The sequence below is a fragment of the Sarcophilus harrisii genome, chromosome 2, assembly GCF_902635505.1.
Source record: "Sarcophilus harrisii chromosome 2, mSarHar1.11, whole genome shotgun sequence".
Taxonomy (NCBI): domain Eukaryota; kingdom Metazoa; phylum Chordata; class Mammalia; order Dasyuromorphia; family Dasyuridae; genus Sarcophilus; species Sarcophilus harrisii.
In genome coordinates this window covers 243133027-243152306 of record NC_045427.1, presented here as the reverse complement: position 1 = coordinate 243152306, position 19280 = coordinate 243133027, and the positions used below count along the sequence as shown (strand labels likewise).

At 36.5% G+C, this 19280-nt stretch overlaps 1 protein-coding gene across 1 annotated transcript; it reads left to right on the top strand.

Annotated features, from left to right (window-relative positions):
- Positions 1 to 10519: 10519 nt before the first annotated feature.
- BHLHE23 (basic helix-loop-helix family member e23) lies at positions 10520 to 11342 on the top strand. Its single transcript, XM_003757613.3, has one exon. It carries the CDS (start codon positions 10523 to 10525, stop codon positions 11249 to 11251), a length of 729 nt encoding a protein of 242 aa, XP_003757661.2. The 5' UTR covers positions 10520 to 10522; the 3' UTR covers positions 11252 to 11342.
- Positions 11343 to 19280: the final 7938 nt, after the last annotated feature.

Below are 19280 nucleotides of genomic sequence, written 5' to 3'. Positions count from 1 at the left end.
AAAAGACACAGAGACTAAAATCCAAGAAAACCAACTAATTTTTCCAGGAAATTTCCCAACTTCTCTAGTAAAGCAAGCAAAAAATCAGGAACATTTGGGTAAGGATTTCTCTTTCCTAAAGTTTTTACTCTCTTTCTGGGAGCTTCTACCTAAAGAGATCTGAGGATGACTATCTCTTCCCTAAAAGAAAGAAGCAAAAAGGTCTCTACTTTCCCAAACTTTCACTAATTCTGCTTCTCACACTGGCAGAGAATAATCTTTCTCTCCATAGTAATTAGAATCTTATGCAAAGGCACCAGACTTGAACCTCAGGTTATACAAGAAAAAATTAGAGCTTTTTTTTTTTTATTTCAAGGGGAGTTTAGAGAGGACAGAGGGGATTGTTGATATAAAAGAAGTAGAAAAGAAAAGAGGATTCATTGAAACATTTTTATCAATACCCAAAAGAAAGTGAAAGGAAGTACAGATGAGCAGGGAAGTTTTAAACTAACATTGAATGTTAGTATGTATATATATATATGTGTGTATGTACATATATATACACATATATAATACTATATTCTTTTTTTAAAGTCGTCCGTACATACTAGAGATTTTTTTGTTTCATAATCTTCTTTTTCTATTATTTCTAAATGTAAATGCTAATTTTGTCAGTGTTTATTAAGTTAAGAATAGCAAAATCAAAACAAAATAATCCAGGAGAAAAGTAATTAAGAGTGATTGTGAGTAGATGTGAGTAGAGAGAAGTAGATGGATGTGAGAGATGTTTTCGAGATAAAACCAATGGGACTTGATAAATGATTGGATGAAAGGAAGTAAATAGTTGAAGATTTTTATGAAGTTGTAAATCTGGGTGACTATCAGGATTGAAATATTATTACTAGATACATAGTTTGGGGCATTATCTACATAGAGGTGATAGTCTATTTGAAAATAAGAGAATGCCCAGGACAGAGCTCTTGAGTACATTTGCATGTAGTGGAAAGAATATAGATGAATATTGTACAAAGAAGACTTAGGAGCAAGCAGACAGGTAGAATGAATACCAAATTAAAAGTTAAAAAAAAAATCCAGCAAAGAATGTTGAGGAAGATGGGATAGTCAACAATGCCAAATACTGCAAAGAAGTCAAAAAAGATGGAGACTAAAAAAATGGCCATTGGATTTAAGAGGTTATGTATTCCCCAATTGTTAAATGGTCAATGAATAAGAACAGTCTTCAAGAGAAGATTTGTGTTAATTTACACTACCTATACCCAATTGGAGGGGGGAAATGCTCCAAAATCACCAATAATTAGATAAATACAAATTAAATCACTCAGGTTCAACCTCATACCTATCCAATTGACAAAAATGACAAATACTGAAGGGGTTGCAGGGGAATTACTTAAATTAATGGATTTGTAAATTGATCTAGCTATTCTGATAAACAATTAAGAACTATGATTTAAAAGTTACTAAGGATCATGTAGCCAATAAGACAGAGGGCTAGACATTCTTTCCAATCTTCCCAACTTCTGAAACTTCCACAAAATTTTAATTTGTATAAGAGATAAAGCAATTTTGGCTATCTCTATCATCTAAGATACTAGAAACCTAAAAGAACCTAACAAAAGAGACTATTCCTTAGCCCCCAAGACACTACCTCCATACTCCAGCAGCAGGATGTACAAACTAATCTATGGATTTGCCACAGAACTCAAATCTACCCCCTATTTCATTTAATGCTCTAGAAATCCAGAGGGCAGAATTCTCAAACTGGGAAAGCCTCAGGGCAGCACTTTATACTTCAATAGAACTCAAAGAACTGAAGAACAAAGAATACTGGAATAGATGCTGTGTATGGCTATATGGCACTCCAGCCTTAGTACTAAAAGAGTCTGACATCCAGCTCAAAATAGCTGTATCTCTCCAGAAATCATCTAGGTTCAAAGATTGGCCAGAAAAATAGAATTTGCCTAACATAGAACCAGCTTTTGAGATCCAGCTCCAAATGAAACTAACCAAAGTAGAGGGACTTAGAAAGGGGATAATAAGGGGAAAAACTGAAATTATCAAAGATTTCAATTGATTGGCGAATCTCAAAGGACAATTTTCCTTGCCAGTAATAGTAGAACTGACTTGACTACTATTATCCAAGATAGAAGGAAGGAAATAGAAGGAGAAGGGATGGGTACATAGGCAGCATCATGATATAAAGATGACTTGAGAATGCAGAATAGCTCTGGGTCATATATAGCTATGGTCAACATTCACCTATCACAACCCCAGAGTCTTAGGGATAGAAGCTGGAATACTAGTTGAAGGTGGAAACCAGAGAAGAGCAGTGTGATGTTAAATATTATTATTATGACCCGCTAGATAAAGTATTTAGACTACAAAAAGACCTAAATTCAAATCTGGTCTCAGACACAAGCTGTGTGATGCTGGGCAAGTCATTTAACCTCTGTTTGCCTCAGTTTCTTCAACTGCACAATGGGGGATAATGATAGAGCCTACCTCTCAGGATTATTGTGAAGATAAAATAAGGTACCATTTGTAAAGGCTTTAGCACAGTTTCTGGTATATGGTAAGTGCTATGTAAATTCAGGCTATTATTATTATTGTCATCATCATTATAAGATTAATAAACTGCTTGCCTAGTGTAGAACTTCCCACACCTGGGAAAGTAACAGTGATGATTAGTTTTATTATATCCCTTTCTCCAGTCAGAGCTGGATGGAAAAATTTTTTTTCTTTTCAATTCAAATGAAAATGCAGCTATTTTGGAAAGCAACTTAAATTATATTGATAAAATAGTTTAAAAAACCAGGACCCTTTGACCCAGAAATACCACTGCTAATCAAATACCCCAAGAAAATCAATCATGAAAGGTACTATATAAGCAAAAATATTTATGGCAGAAAGGAAAATGAAACAGAATGGGGAATGGCTAAAGAAATCACAATATGTAAATATAAAAGAATATCACTGTATTATAAGTGGCAATGAATAGGACAAATACAGAAAAATATGGAAAGATATATAGACTAGTGCAAAGTGAAATAAACAGAACCAGAAAAATATAATTTTATCAACAATGTTAATAGAAAGAACAAATATAAGAATATTCTTCAAGAGGCAGCTAGGTGGCGCAGTGGATAGAGTATCAGCCCTGAAGTCAGGAGAACCTGAGTTCAAATTTGACCTCAGACACTTAACACTTCCTAGCTGTGTGCCCTGAACAAGTCACTTAACCCCAATTGCCTCAGGGGGGAAAAAAAGAATATACTTCTATCCCTTCTTTGCAAAAGTAGAATTATAGATAGAATTTTGAATTTAACATTATGCTTGGCTGATGAATTGATTAGTTTTTCAGGATTGTTTTTTTTAGATTTTGTCATGAGAACTCACTCTCTGGAAAGAAGAAGAATACATTGGGAAATGTAAATTATATAAGAACAAAAGATCTCTAAAATTAATTAAAATTAAATTCATGCTTGCTTAACCAAATATTTGAGAATATTATAAATTTCTTGAAATAAACACCCTTGAGATATAATAAAAACCAAGTCTCAAGGTCAGTTATTTCTCAACATTTAAATCTAATCTTCGTTCATAATAGCATCAATCTCTTCTTCTATCCAACTCCTATACCTCCCTCCCCATCTTGATGCCTTGCTGCTCAAATTTAAATAGGTTCCCCACTATAGTTCTTTCAACTATATCTATTATAAAGCTACTATATCCAAGAATTATGGAAATTTTCAGACCTGTTCATCTCCTAGACTCCTAAAAAATAAATGAGAAGTTATATTTTCAAAAAGGAAAAGCTGAGATCATTATATTTGACCTAATTTTGTTGCCTTACTTGGCTTAATTTACATTGCCTCAGACATTGTTTATGCCATTCTTTTGACTCTCCCTTCATTCTGCATCACTGAATCCAAGTCTTCTCATTTTTCTCTGAATTCTTGTTATTCATATTTTTATTATACAGTAATATTCTATTCCATTCATAGAACTTAATATCTTCACTAATTCTTAGTCACTTGACTAAAATTTAGGGCAATACAACCAATGAGTATTTGAACCAATAACAAAGAAAGAAAAAAAGAAAGATAAAAATACCTCAACTCCCTCAGAGTACCAAACAGTTCTGATGGGGGAGATATAACATGACTAGACTTGAGAGAGTAGGGCCAGAGAATCCTTGTTACATTAGTAAATTCAAAATATATATAAAGCGATTGCAAGAAACTACTATCTGATTAGAGATTCAAGAAAGAAACCTCAAAAAGTAAGAATTAGACTTTGAGGAGAAGTAGAAATTGTAAGACATTGTGGTGAAAGGGGAATACATTTCAGACACAAGAAGTTACTTGTCTAAAATCATGAAAGATCATAGATGAGGGTTAGCCAACAGAACAATTCAATAGGAATAAAGATTCATGAAAAAAATTAATAAAAATAAGAATATTATGATAGGAAGGAGCTAAATCATGGAGAATTTAAATGAAGGATTTTTTATTTTATACAATGACAAATTTTTTTTTCAAGAAAGGAGTTGTATAATCAAGTATTTTTTCAAGTATCAATTTGGAGGCTATGTAGAAAGTGGAATGGAGAAGAAACAGAGTCTGAAATAGAAGGATTACTCATGAGATTATTACAATAATAAGTACAAAAAGAGATGATGGTCCAAAGTTGTATGAGTAGAGAAAAGAGAATTAGGAGATATTGCAACAGTTCTGACATCAGTACTAACTTTGGGGCTGAACTTAGTAGATACTATGTAAAAACTGAGCTAAATTGTGGACCTAATCCAACCCACCCAAAAGCCAAAGTGATATTATGAGATTTTAACCACAGGGTATTGGGGAAAGAAAATATTTGTTCTTCTATATATTTTAAGAAAATAGACCTTTGTAAAAGCTACCCAATGAATAAAGGAGAAAGGAGAATGTTAAGGATGTCTCCAAGGTTGTGAACCTGAGTAACTAGAAGAATGGTGTTATCACCAAAAGAAATGGAGAAGATTGGAGGAAGGAATAGGTTAGGGTAGATGTATGAGATCTAATTTATACATGTTGAGTTTAAGAAACCTATGGGATATGAGGAAGCGATAATTGGTAAACGATTATTAACATTCTACTGAAGTTAGGGAGAGAGATTATAACTGTATATACAGCTTTGATAGTTGTCTAGATAGAAACAACAATTGAATGCATGGGACTGGATGATATTATCAAGGGAGATAGATAATATAGAGAACAAAGAGGAGAGGGTTCAGGATGAACCCTGGGGGGAAAGCCACACTCAATGAGGAGGAAGAAAAGTACAAGGAGGAAAAAGAAGAGGAAGAAGATAATCAAACATAGAAGACTAAAAAGAAACAGTCAAAACAGGCAGAAAACTAAGAAAAAAGCAGTGTACAAAAGTCAAGGGAGAAGAAAATGTTTTGGAAGAGAGGGAGAATCAATAGTGATAACTACAGAAAAGTTAAGGATGGTAAGAATTATTTTAGCATTAGGTCATTGGATTTCTCAGTTAAGCAATCAGTAATAATTTTAAAGGAGCATTTTCAATCAAATAAAAGAATTAGAATCCAGATTGCAAGGAACTGAGAAGTGAGAAGAAAGTGAAGAAATAGAGGCAACAGAGACAGGCAATGTTTCTGTAAATTTGATTATTAAAGAAAGAAGAAATATAGATGTTAGCTTGAGGAAATGACAAGGTGAACTGAAAAGGTTTATAAAGGATGAAAAAGACTTGGTCATGTTTGTGGATAGCAAGAAAGAATCAAATGATCAAGAGAGACTGAAGGAGAAAGAAAGGAAGGATGGAAGGAAATGATAGAGGAAGCAATTTTCCAGAAAAGATGAGAGGAAAAAGCTAAAGAGCACAAAAAGAGTGATTAAACTGAGCAAAGAGAAGGCCCATTCATCAGAGATTAAAGGAAGAGAGAATAATGATGGAGAAAGCTTTTAAGACATGGAATTATAGAAAATCAGAGAATTTGAGAATCAGAACAGACCTAAGTGACCATCTAGTCCAACCTATTAAAAAAAAAAAAAGATTCTCCAGCATCTGTCTGAAGAACTCCAAGGAAAGGGAATCTACCATCTTTCCAGAGACTTTGTTCTATGTTCAGACATTTCTAATTTTCAGAAAGCTTCTTCCAATGTTGAGCCTAACTTTGCTTTTTTGCAGTATCTACTCATTGTTTATGCAATGACTCCTTTTGGTTAAACAAAACAATTCCTCATGATAATCCCACACATAAGGAGAGAGTTTGTATTTGATGTTTGATGGCCTCATTAAAATAGGAGTCCAAGATCTCTACTGAAATAAATGCTTGCCATGTTTTCTACCCAGAGGTACATCCAATGGTTATTGATCCAACTTCCATTAAAGAGAAGCAATGCAGACTCACTTATAAACCAGTGGTCCATGAAAAATGCCCCCAAAATATTCATCTTATGAACCAGATGATTTTGGTATTGACCTAACCACAAACCCTAGAGATGGAAAGAAAATAAAACAATGGGTAAAAAGGAAAACTCAATTTTCTTTTTTCAAATATAATTTAAAATATTTTACCATCACATTCAATTGAGTAATAAAATATGGAGATACCATATCCAAGACTGTCATAAAGGATGTCCTATGTAAGATGCACATGGAAAGTCCTCCATATGTCCCTGTTTTCAGACAATATTGTAATAACTACATTAGCTTTCAGAACTTTACAAAGCCTCCTCCTTTAAAGTCATGATAATTTGAAGGAAATGGGTCTAATAATCCTTACAGAAAAAACTAATTGAATGAAAAATGTCTAGTGTTTATACTATGACCTACATTCAAATGATCAATTCATTGAATTAATTCATCAGTGCTTTAGTGTCTCTGTGTATGTGTGTTAGAAGTACTGTAGCTACATAATGATTTGGATCTAGAAAATGTGAACAGAACAGATTGTATTTGTGAGACTATAAGAGCTTTAATGATTACAACTGGCTTCTGACACAAAAGCCCTTATTTTTAATACAAATATTATTCTATGAAAAGACAACATGAAATAGTGAATAGAACTCTAACCCCAGATCTAGACCTCAAGTCCTGCTTGTAATATATACTATGTGACCCAGGAAAAATAGCTTGAACTCTCAGGGTTATTCTCTAAGACATTAAGTTGCAGAGAAGTTCTCACTCTGCAGTAGTAGAATAAGATCCTTACTGGAAGTACCCTATGAAGATCTGGTTTCAAAACCAAGTTCTTCCAGCAATGTAATTTTGATGCATTGGAACAATTTTCAAAAAAATCAGGGTTGCATGACTCAAAAAGAAATGGGAAAAGAGACCAGATAAATGGCACAGTGGATAGAACACCAGCCCTGAAGAAAGGAGGATCTGAGTTCAAATATGAGACATATAAAACTAGCTGTGTGACTCTGAACAATTCAACTACAATTGCTTGCAAAAAAAGGGAAAAATCAATGAAAAATTCATGATGGCTATAATTTGGCTGCATCATATGTCTAAAATGACATATCTACAAAAAATTTCTTACGAATTAACAGAAAATGTATGCTCAGAATATGTCAGGTTGCTACTCTCTGAGTTCTGGATTGGAATCTATAACATGTAAAAAAGATCCCAGAGGAAGACCTCCAGCATGTGTGATAGAGTAGCTTTAGATAGTATCTATGAAAGAACATGAAAAATAATTGCTCAGGATTTGAAGGTCTTAATGAGTTTCTATTTGTATCAATGGAGTAACTACCATATTAATAATGATAATAATAACACCATTTATATAAAAATTGCAAATCACTTTACAAATATTTGAATTTGTAATGTAATTTGATCCTTACAATATTCCTAGGTAGGTGCTATTATTATCCCTACTTTACAGTCAAGGAAACTGAGGCAAATAAGAGTTGCTCAGAGTCCCGCAGTTAGTAAGTGTCAAAGGCTGGGTTTGAACTCAACTCTTCTTAACTCTAGATCCCATGGTCTAACCATTGTTCAGCCTAGCTGCAATTTCATCACAGATCCATTGAAGTATTTGAAATAATTGTCGCATCAGAGAAATCAAATGTAGCTCTCACCAGTCACTTTGCATGTGCATAGTTCAAATTAGAGCCTAGGAGGCATCATGAAATCTACAGTAAAAGGATGAGACAGAAGTTATTTAACATTAATGCAAGAGCTATTTTCCTTGTTTATACCCATGAAGGCTTTCTTTGAAAGTAGATACCAAAGCTAAGAACTCTAATAATGCTAGAGATGGTGAATAAATTAATGAATCCATTTCTTCTTCTGGTGTCTCTGATACCTATTTGAGAGGAGATAGAAAGTGATGCTTGGTTTGCAACAGAGTCCTTCTTTGTAAAGAGCTGGAACTCTGGAGAAGTATACTTGAAACAAGGTGTTAACTCAGAGGAATTGATGAGACAATGGTTATCTAGTTTACATATACTTAGTACTTACCACGGTGATGGAATAGTTCTCTAGTAGTAATAGCTCTAATAGTTGTAATAGATATAATAGTTCTCTAGACTGTGTAAAAGACAATAAAGACTTTGGACTCTATTCTTGTCCATTCTCATGATGTCTATCCTGCTGAGACCAAGGCCCTTCCAGAAGACTCCAGAAAGCTAGCCCAAACATTATACTTCTTCACTATTCTCTATAATATGTCACTTCCATCCCTGCCTCTTCTCCATATACATTAAATTATTTCTTCTCTATTATTCATGTGATAACCAGACCAAGAAATAATTCCAGGAAAATCAGATAAAAGAGAAATTTTGGCAAGATCCATGAATCAGCATCCCACACATACTCCTCTATGTGATTCACATAACATTCCCTAAAAGAAAATTAAGTTAGGGTGAGTTATGAAGGCTTAGGGGGAGGAAGTATTTGTGCAGTTGATGGGGAATATAGACACAGCATATGAATTACAGCCCCTGGAATTCTCTGTCAAAAATTCCAGATGGGAGAGGCTCTGGAGATTGCCATTTTCTCCCTCATCAATTCCACAACACACATTATCCAAATATGTACCAGGACACCACAAGTCAGGTCCTGGTACACATTGCCAGGGCTCAGAGTCTCTAATTCTGCAGTTAGGAAGTTCAGACTGATATTAAAAGAAAAAACAACCTACCAACAGAGAAAAGAAAGGCCCTGAGGTTGCCCTGGAATAGGACCCTCACTTCAAAATCCCATACAAATCCCCAGACAAATTTATCCTTGCTGCAAATTTACTAATCCCCAGAACTCTGTGGCACAGAAAGTAAGCCTGGGTCAAAGAAAGTTACATAAAAATAAATTTTAACGTTAATAATCCCTGGAGTTGGGAATTACCTTAGTCACCATCTACCTGCAGACACAGAAATTGAGAGTCAAATTGAGAGAATGGAACCTTTGTGGGCAGAAATAGAAAAAGTTGACCAAAAAATATAGTCAGAAAAAAGAGATAGAAGCAGAGGGGCAGAGACAGACAGACACAGAGACATGGACAGGAGAGATACAAAGAGAGAAAGAAAGAGAGAGGGAGGGAGAAATAGAGTGCAGGCTCAAGGCTTTCCTCAGTTTATTCCTGAAACAATTATTTCTAGCCTCTGTGCTCTCCTAACTCCTAAAGTAAACTTCTTCCAGTCCCAACTTCTCTCCTCTCTTCTCCTCTCCTCTTCTCATCTCTTCTCTTTCTGTCTCTCTCTCTCTGCCTCTGTCTGTCTCCTCTTTTCTCTCTCTTCTCCGTCTCTCTGTATGTCTCTGTGTGTGTCTCTCCCTTTCTCTCTGTCTCTCTCTGCCTCCCTCCCTTCTTTCCCCGGTTCTTCCTGCCCTCTTCCTCCCTCTCTCTTTCCTACCTCTATCTCTCTTTTTCTCTGTCTGTCTCTCTCCTCTACTCGTCTCTCTCTGTGTCTGTGTCTCACCGTGTTTCTGTCTCACTGTCTCTTTTTCCCTCCTCTCTTCTCTCTGAGCTTCTGTGAGTGTGGTTTTCTCTCTGTCTCTCTCCCCAGGTATCTGTCTCTCAGGTCTGTGTCTGAATTTCCTCCACTCTCTAAAATCTGTCTCTTCCCTTGTCCTAGTCTCTCTCGCCCCTCCTTTTAATTACAAGAGGCTCTTGTGATTGGGCAGCCACGAAATCCCAGAGGGCTACTTCGAGTCAGAAATCGAGGGCGGGGGCCGAAGTGGCAGCTAGATCCCACCCCCAAGCTGAGTGCTTCAGCCTTGATGGTAACGGGGGAGAAGGTGGGCAAAGATTGAAGGGACAGAGGACTGAGGAACGGAAAGGTGCAAAACCTTCAGAACAGAGTAGACCCGTCGGCTCATTTTCAGGCGCCCCTCCCCCTAGCACGTCTCTTCCTCAAGCCCTCTGGCTTTAGGTCAGAAAGCGGCACAGAGGTTGGGGAGAGGAAAAGGGAAAGAGGACAAATTTCTAGGAGTGAAGGGGATTGTTTCCCGGTTCCTGAAAGCAGCTTTTCGGCAGTGTGGGTAGCTTCCCACTGGAAGCTTATGTGCTCTGATGAGTGTGGGGAGAGGCGACCTTTTCCAGGGCTCCACGGAGCTCCCTGAGAAGGCAATGGCGGAGCTCAAGTCTCTGTCCGGAGACACCTACTTAGCTTTAACCCAGGGCTACACAACTGCCGCTTTCCCTTATGGCTCTGTCCGCGGTGCTGAAGCGCACCGAGGCTACAGTACATCGCCTGCGGGAGACTTTCATGGGACTCCTCTGGCCAAAGGAGGAGCAGCCGAGAGCAGCGGAGAGCAGAGCGGTGATGAGGAGGATGCCTTTGAACCTAGGAAAAGGAGCCCTGGCTTCGACGCCGATGCCAAACTCAAGGCGGGGACCCTGGCCAAGAAACCCAAAGAACAGCGCTCCTTGCGCTTAAGTATCAATGCCCGAGAGCGGAGACGTATGCACGACCTGAACGACGCACTGGATGGGCTCAGGTCGGTCATCCCCTACGCTCACAGTCCTTCCGTGAGGAAATTATCCAAAATTGCTACTCTTCTCCTAGCGAAGAATTACATCTTGATGCAGGCCCAGGCTCTTGAGGAGATGCGACGACTGGTAGCCTATTTGAATCAGGGTCAGAGCCTCACCGGCCCTATTCCAGCTACATTGACTCCCTTTGGCCAGGCTGCAGTATATCCGTTCTCAGGTACAGCACTGGCCGCCTGTCCCGAGAAATGTGCTGCCTTCTCGGGTACTCCTTCTGCTCTTTGTAAGCACTGTAACGAGAAGCCGTGATTAGGTGTGTATCTAACCCTGTCCCCACATCTCCCAGCATCACCTTTCCTCCAGTTCCTTGCTCCTTCCTTACCTTGTCCATTGTCTTCCAGCCTCCTCGCAACACCGTTTCAGTTAGAATTGCTGCAATGCTTATTCTGATTCCGACCCACACGCTTCCCCCCTCACCTTCCTCTAGTTCTCAAATTTGTTTAAACCTAAAGCAACAAAAGGGAGAAGAGAATACACCGGGCTTCCGACCTTGGTGTAATTTGTGTTAAACTGTCTTATGCAATTACTTTCCTCGCGGGCCCGGGCTAAGCAAGTCAGAGAAACTTCGCTTTCCTTCTGCACCCAGCCCTCAACTTTCTAGTCCTACCTTGAGAACGCTCCCGTTTTGACAAAGAAAATTATTTCTTGCAACTAGACTCTAGGCCTGGGACAGACCGTGATGAGCGCAGATTGATTTCGGGTGGTTCGAAGCCCAACCTAGTAACTATGCAACGCGGCCCTCACCAATATCCCCAAATCCAGGAACTCAAGTCCCAGATTCTGGGTCCGGCTCCTTGTCCAGTATGAGATCTATTTCCAGGAACCTTGAAACTTTCCAAACTCCCAGACGCAAAAGTTCAGTGCTACAAGCCAGGGTATTCATCCTCCCTCTAAACCCACCATGCCTCATTCTCCAGAACTCCGGACTTCTTAATATGTGTCTTTTGGAACCAAGAGGTGACTTTCTACTCTCTCTGCCTCATACCTCTTCCCAGCGCTTGGCCTTCTCAAACCAAAGCCTTCCGGCATCCTGGAAAGATGTCTTCTTCCCAAACCATTGTTTGCTCGAGGAATAAGTGCTGAAAGCAAAATGATTCCGGGAGAAATCTGATATTTCCAATAAACTATCAGATTCAAGTTACATAAAGATCTGATCTGCACAGCTGCACTGTAGGCCCGGTGGGACCGATGGTGCACTAACTTTGTAAACAGCTAAAGTTAGAGACAAGTCTGACTAAGAGGCTGAGACCAGAAAAGTTTTAACCCTTCCACTTCATGGGATTTTCTTGACCCTAATCTGAAGCTATCGAAGAACGAAAGTTAGCAATATAACAGGACAACTCTATGAATGCTTTGTGAAGATTTCAAAAATTCAGAAAAAAAGTTGGAGCTTCCCGGATCCCAAGGCCAGCACATTAGTCAAATTAAACCTCGAACTTGTCCCCAGGGACAGAGCAACTGCTCTAGCCCAGGGCAAATTGTAAAGTAGACAAGCCTGCTCGTTGCCCGACAATCTGGCACCAATTTCCAATAGAAGATGTGTTGTAGCTTCCAGGTGAGTAAATTGTGGTGTAGTCGCATCTCCATCCGTAGCCCTGGTTCAAGATATATAGAAATGACTGGAAAGGATGTCAATTTCTTCATTTTACAGATAAGGAAATTGAGGTTCACAGAAGTTATTTGATTTGACCAAGACCCTACTGGTAATAGGCAGTTGAGCAAGAATAAGAAACGAGGTCTTTTTACTCCAAATCTAGTATTCTTTCCACTCATCCTTTACTACTGATGCCACATTTTTCCTTCTTAAAAAATAAACTGTGCTAAACTCCTTTCTGCTTCTCTCTGTGGTTAAGATTTACATCTGTAAGTCTTTTTTGTTATTGTTGTTTTGTTTTGTTTTTCATTATAACTCTGTAAGCACTTTCATTATTATTGTTGTTGTTAACCTCATTTCACAGTAGAGAATAGAAACCCACAGAGGCTATAATTTATTTGTTCAAATCAGTAAATAGCAGAGAGAGCATTCACACCCAAATGCCCTGGTTCCATATTCCATACTCTTCCCACCACAACACTAAAAAAACCCCACCACCAACCACCCAGTGTCCCAGCCACCATCCAACCTGGTACAGTTACAGCTTGAGGGGGTGGATCTGTCCGGAACCATTTGTGTTAGATTCCGAGTGTAACTGTTTGTGATTATTAAACCAATTTCCACGCCTGTCTCTGGTGTTATGCTAATAGGCAGAGGACAGCGACCGCTACTAAGTGGCTTGTCTATAGCGGTTAACTTTAATGAATACATTGCAAAGGGACTTTTTGTATTTGCAAAGTGAAGTGTGTGATTAAGTCTCATTCATAAAAAGGCATATGCTTAGTACTGGTTTCAGCTAATTTCCATTTTTATTCCTTTTTTCCCCCAGCAGACTGGTTTATCCTCTTCGTTCAGAAAGCTGGGTGTTTAAAAAAAAAAAACTCGTTTCTAAATCCTTTCCTGACAACTTAAGGCAGGAAGACTGAACATATCCCAAAATATTGGGAAAGGCCAGGAAACTCAATGACTATTAATTCTGGGGGCATGCTAAAGAGCTCTTGAATGAACATTGTAAATAATGAAGAATCTAGATTTTAAGGAGAAATATTCATTTTGATGGAAAACATCAAAGATATATTTGGCACTTTGTATAGATATAAAAAATAAATAGATTTCCATTTCAGTTTCTTTTCAATTAGCAGTATGGTAAAGATTTACCCTAAAAATTTTAATTCAATGAGACTTACAATGGAATCTATTGTTTTTCTTTTAAGAATCATTATGTTGGCTAAAATTACTGCTTGCTTTTTTAATCAGAAAATTCTCTGGAGAAGCAGAAATTTTGAGTACTTGTCATTTTTTTTATTCTTACATTTGTGTTTGGTGAGTTTTCTAAATTACAAATTTTGCAATTTTTCCCTCTCTAAACTTGTTTAAAATGAACTTTTTAAAAATACCTTTAGCTATTTTGGGGAGGGACTGTGATTTCTTCTACATTAGAAGCTTCATTTAAGAGATCTCTTTTCCAATGAAGATCGGCAACTGTTCTACACTAGCTATCGAACAGAGATTAAGACTTACTTAACCAAACACTCACAATTAATACAGAAGAATCACTTGAACCCAGGTTTTCTTGACTCCAAAAATGATTGTCTATCCACAACTATGTTTCTGTCCCTTCTCAACCTGTAGCTATTCAACTATCTAACTGATTATTTGTCCACCTGTGATAAGCTCCTAGTTTGGAAATTCCCTCCAGACGGATAGGCATCTTTTAGATATAGAAAGTTGTCTGAGATACTTTAAGAAATTAAGTTTACAAAACTTCATAGAACTAGAAGTTAAGTATCTTGCCCAGGTCAGAGAATGTGAATCATAGACAGGATTTAGAACACAGATTTTTCTTGACCCTAAGGGCAGGACTCTATCCTACTAGGCTATCACTTCCTTTCTTAGCTAGTAATTGAGTCTGTAAAAACTTTCAGGAGCTTGTTTTCCTGTGTAGAAGGTGCTAAAATGGGTTTTAAAATATAGTGTCCCAAAAGTCTCAGTGCAGTCTTAAAATTTCATTGCTTAAAAATTCCTTATAAATACACTTTTAGTAAAGAAATCTAACACAATAAATCATAGACTTGTAAAAGGTGATAACTAGCAGAATCCAAATTTTCATATATAAATGCAGCATTCTGTGGCATGCAGAGTTAAGAGCCAAACAAGCTGGTGTAATGGAAAGAGAAGTGGAGTTAAAGTCAGAGGGATTGTGTTTTAATCCCAGCCTTGCTATTTACTGTCTTTGTGACTCTAAGAAAGTCATTTTGTCTCTGTGGTTCTCAATTTCTTCATCTATAAAATGAAGAAGTTGGATTAGATCCTTGCAAAGGTTAAAATCTATGAATATAAAAGAAATCTCGAACAGAAAATAAAATACTACTGTTAGCTTGATAGGAAAAATGAAATTCCTGATTATAAAGTTAATCATGATGTAATGCCTTTAAGCACAATAAATGATTTAAATTAATAGGAGGAAGCAGTAATTAAACTTTACCCAAGCTACACAGTTTTCATATACTTCTTTATTTGACTTTTAAAGCAGATTAGATTTTAGATTGTGGTTAAAATTCAGTCATTGAACACTTTTTCTTCATAATGTTAAACAATCAAATATGTCAGGGATCCAGATGAGTGGCTGAATGCTTTGTATTACCACCAGATATCTGGATTCTTTCCATGATACTTGTTGAAGAAAGAAATGACTCATAAGGGGATCAAATTTTAATTCCCATGGCCTAGAAAGACATATTTTAAATATCCTATAGCTGAAATATAAATATAAATATATTTATGCATACATATGAAAACACTGTTTCTTAGTCCATTGATTCTAGATGTTATTTTCAAACTCTTTAAAATAATTTTGAATTTTTTTACTCTTCAGAAATGAATACAAATGTTGTTGGACCATTCTTTATTGGTGAGACATGGGAACATGCCAAACAAATATTTAATAGTTTCCTTGACATATGTTGGTTATATGGACAGAAGAGCATCAAAACCTAGTTTCTTTCTTTCTTTCACAAGAACAGTAAATTGTTCTCTGAGGAGTGAAATAGTAGTTCTCAATGTGTGGCTGGGGGAGGAGGGGAACTTTGCAGATCTCCAAGACATAGATATAAACACAAAAACAAAAGTTCCTTGAAAAGTCATCAATTATTTTTAAGATTGTAAAGGATAAAGTATAATTTTTTTAAGGTACAACCAAAAAGTTTGAGAATCACTGATTTAGAGTTACTTGTGCTTTGACTTTTACTTTGTTTTTTCCCCTAAAATTTGCTTCACTTAGTTTCTCACTAACCTATCTTTCAAATTCCAGAAACTAATGATAGATGTACCTCCATTCATCTTGGATAGTCAGTTGTTTGTACTTTTTGCATAAGTGAGATTTCTATTACCTTTCTCTTCAATTACACAAACAATTAATTATAGTAAGACAACCAGTGCAAATACAAAGATCACATTTCATAATATAAAGATATTTGATCAATGCCCAGCATTTTTGTCCATGGCCTAGTTGAAGAATTATTCTTCAACTCAGTAGGTCTCATAACATAAGTTAAGCAGCAAGAAAGGAAAGAAATGTATAATCAACACTATCACTTTTTAGGCTTTTCTAAAATAACTCAATGAAAAAACTCCCAGTACTTTTACTCTAAGTCCAATCTCCTTGCCCTGTGCAACTCCAGGGAATAGGAGTGGCCTCTAGAAAAAATGAATTCAGTTCTAATCACATCTATGGACATGTCACTAGGCCAAGTCTCTGCTGCATCTACTCAATTTTCTCTCTAGATATGTTCACAACTGTCTCACCTAGCTATCCATTTCTTTAGGAAATTTTAAAATTGTAATTAAAGGCAACTGGATTAACCTGGCCATACTTAATGATCCAGGAACAAGGATGCTTGAGGTTTCATCAACAAATCTCAAACTAGTGAACCTCTTCCATATTCCTTTCTTCTTTTAAATCCTAATGTCTTAGGGTAATATTCCTCTTTTTTCTGCCCCCAACGTCAGACTGTGTTTTCATAATATCAAGGCCCCTATAGGGATATGAAAAATTCAACCAATCTGTTGTTGTTCTACCCATTTTTAATAAGACAGTTTCACTCTTCCCTGTACTCCATCGAACTGATGAGTACTTTTGACCTGATATCTAATTTGATAGTTTATTAAATACTAAATATCAAAACTACACAGATACACACACACACACACACACACACACACACACAACACATACACACATATCCCTCAAGAGATTTTTTTTGTTTGTTTTCCAATACCCAGAAATTCACATAAATTCTTTTCCCCATGTTATAAGAAATGCCACCTTAGGTGGCATACATCAATAGTTTAGCACAGTACCGGGAAATATTTCCCTTGAATAAAGCATGATACAGCATGAAATGATTACTAGATTTCAAACTAACAAATATAGAAAATTCAAAAGCAGCCTTTGAAGTGCAGTGGTGTTTTAGCCTAAGGGAAATCGTTTTTTTTCTAAGTTGTCTTTGCAGAAATAAAAAACTCCAGCATATTCCCTTGTATGTAATAAGTGCTTAATAAATGTTTCCTGAATTGAATAATATTGAAATGAAATTTTTAATATGATCAGGAAAATCACTTTCTGAACAGGATTGTTCTTAAGGGTAGATGGGGCAGATATCAAGCCATTGGGCTGGGGGAGAGATAATGATTATATCCTAGAAATATGTTTTCTACTAGCTCCTGGGGACATGTTATCCCACCATTACAGATCTGTTCCTTTGAGCAAAGATCTTATCAAGCAGCAACTCAACACCAAAGTACCTTTGTTTCAAAGCACATTATTCACTACTGAAACCAAGATCCCAAAGCAAAATATTTCTTAGTGTATGATTATTTTGTTTTGTTTGCTTTTATGGCACTCTGATACAAGATAGCACTTTACCTCTGTTGTAACTCAGCACAAGAGAAGATGTAAAACTTAGCAAAAAAAAAAAAACAATTCAATAAGACCTTTATAAATCATATGCAAAAAATACAGTTGTGGGTGTTTATTTTGCCACATTGCTAGACCAGTTACTATTCAGTTTGGAAGCCTATTTTGGCCAATTTGCATTTCTTTCATTTCCTTTACAGGCTGAGAAATGAAACATCAAGTGAAAAGCAGCCACCTCATAAAAGACAAATATTATTTTTCTAAAGGGAGAGTGAAAATATGAAGACCACTACTGTCATCTAAGAGTCCAGGTTTGCTTCATCATCTTTTTATGAGCAAGTTCTATCTACCCGGAATCAGAACATAGTTCCTAAGCCCTAAGAATTGCAGAGGACAATGATTGCAGTGCTTTTCCTAATGTGAATTTGTTTGTGACATGTTTCTACTCTTTAATCTCTTTTGGCATCCCATTTACAGAGATGAAAACAGGGATTTGTGATGTACTGAATTGTTTGTGTAACAATTACCTCTTTGGATTCATGGATCTGTAGCCCCGGCCAGTTTAATGCCTCCAACAAAAGTATATTTAGTAAAATTAGAAACTTAACATGCTTTCAAAATGGAAACTCTGTTATCTGGAAGTAAAATTCCCAAATGAAAAACATCTATGTTAGTGTAAATGTAGTAGTTAAATAATCTGCAGAGGGGAAAATATACCATGTTTCAATATTCACCTCTCATAGAAATCAGTATGATTTCCCCTATTAAAAAGATTTTTTTTTCCTTTTCAAAAGATAAACATATATGTCTATTTAAAAATACTAATGAACTTTATGCCTTTCTCAATAGCCCTATAATTAAAGTGCTTTAAATAGTTATTCATACAAGACAATGTGTGAAATTCTAATTATTAAACATTACTCTTTATCCCTCATTGTAAAATTTAAATTAAAATTATTTGTACAGATCACAAAGCCACAAAGGCTAGAAATTAAGGCATACACATGGAAACTGTGTCACCTGATGTATATAAATATTATCTCATTTTCCTATAGATATTTTCATTTCATCATTTTTCATGATCTGTGAAATGTACTTATCTGAATAAGACTCAATGAATAGAAAATCATCAGGCATTTAAAGTTGTAAGGAACCTCATAGATCATTTAATAAGTAGATGTCACCTGTTAAAATAGGCAGACGTCATGGAATGATCTTGCCTCATCTAAAGAACCAAATCAGTGAATCCTCTATTTCCAGTAAGAATTGGTTTTGATTTCATTAAAAAAAAAATTGTTGGAGTGTACCGATAATTTCAATCAGTTAGAATAACTGACTAGAGTCCTATAATATAAGAGAATATGTCTGCTCTCCCTCTATGATCAAGGTAACGGAACCATGTGGATATTACCAACATGGGACTAAACTACTGTCTTGCCTTGCCTAAAGTATTTCACAGAGAAAACATGGCTGAGCTTTTTTTAATCTCTTTTAAAACATCGCAGTTTATTCCTCCAAGCTCCCTTTTGTCTAAAATAATGAGAACATAGTCAGCTTCCTTCCAAAGCTTTGTGATTTAGTCTGACGGGCTGTGAGACGCCCCAGATCCATTTGGACTGCATTCGTTATTTTAATGAGACAAAGGCAAATCTGGTTTTTTGGCCGCAAACCCTAAGATACAAACAGGAGGATGCACAGTGTTTCCTGATGGCCACAAGGCATCTGACACAATAAATTCTTCTTGCCACCACAACAGCACTTTTCCATTT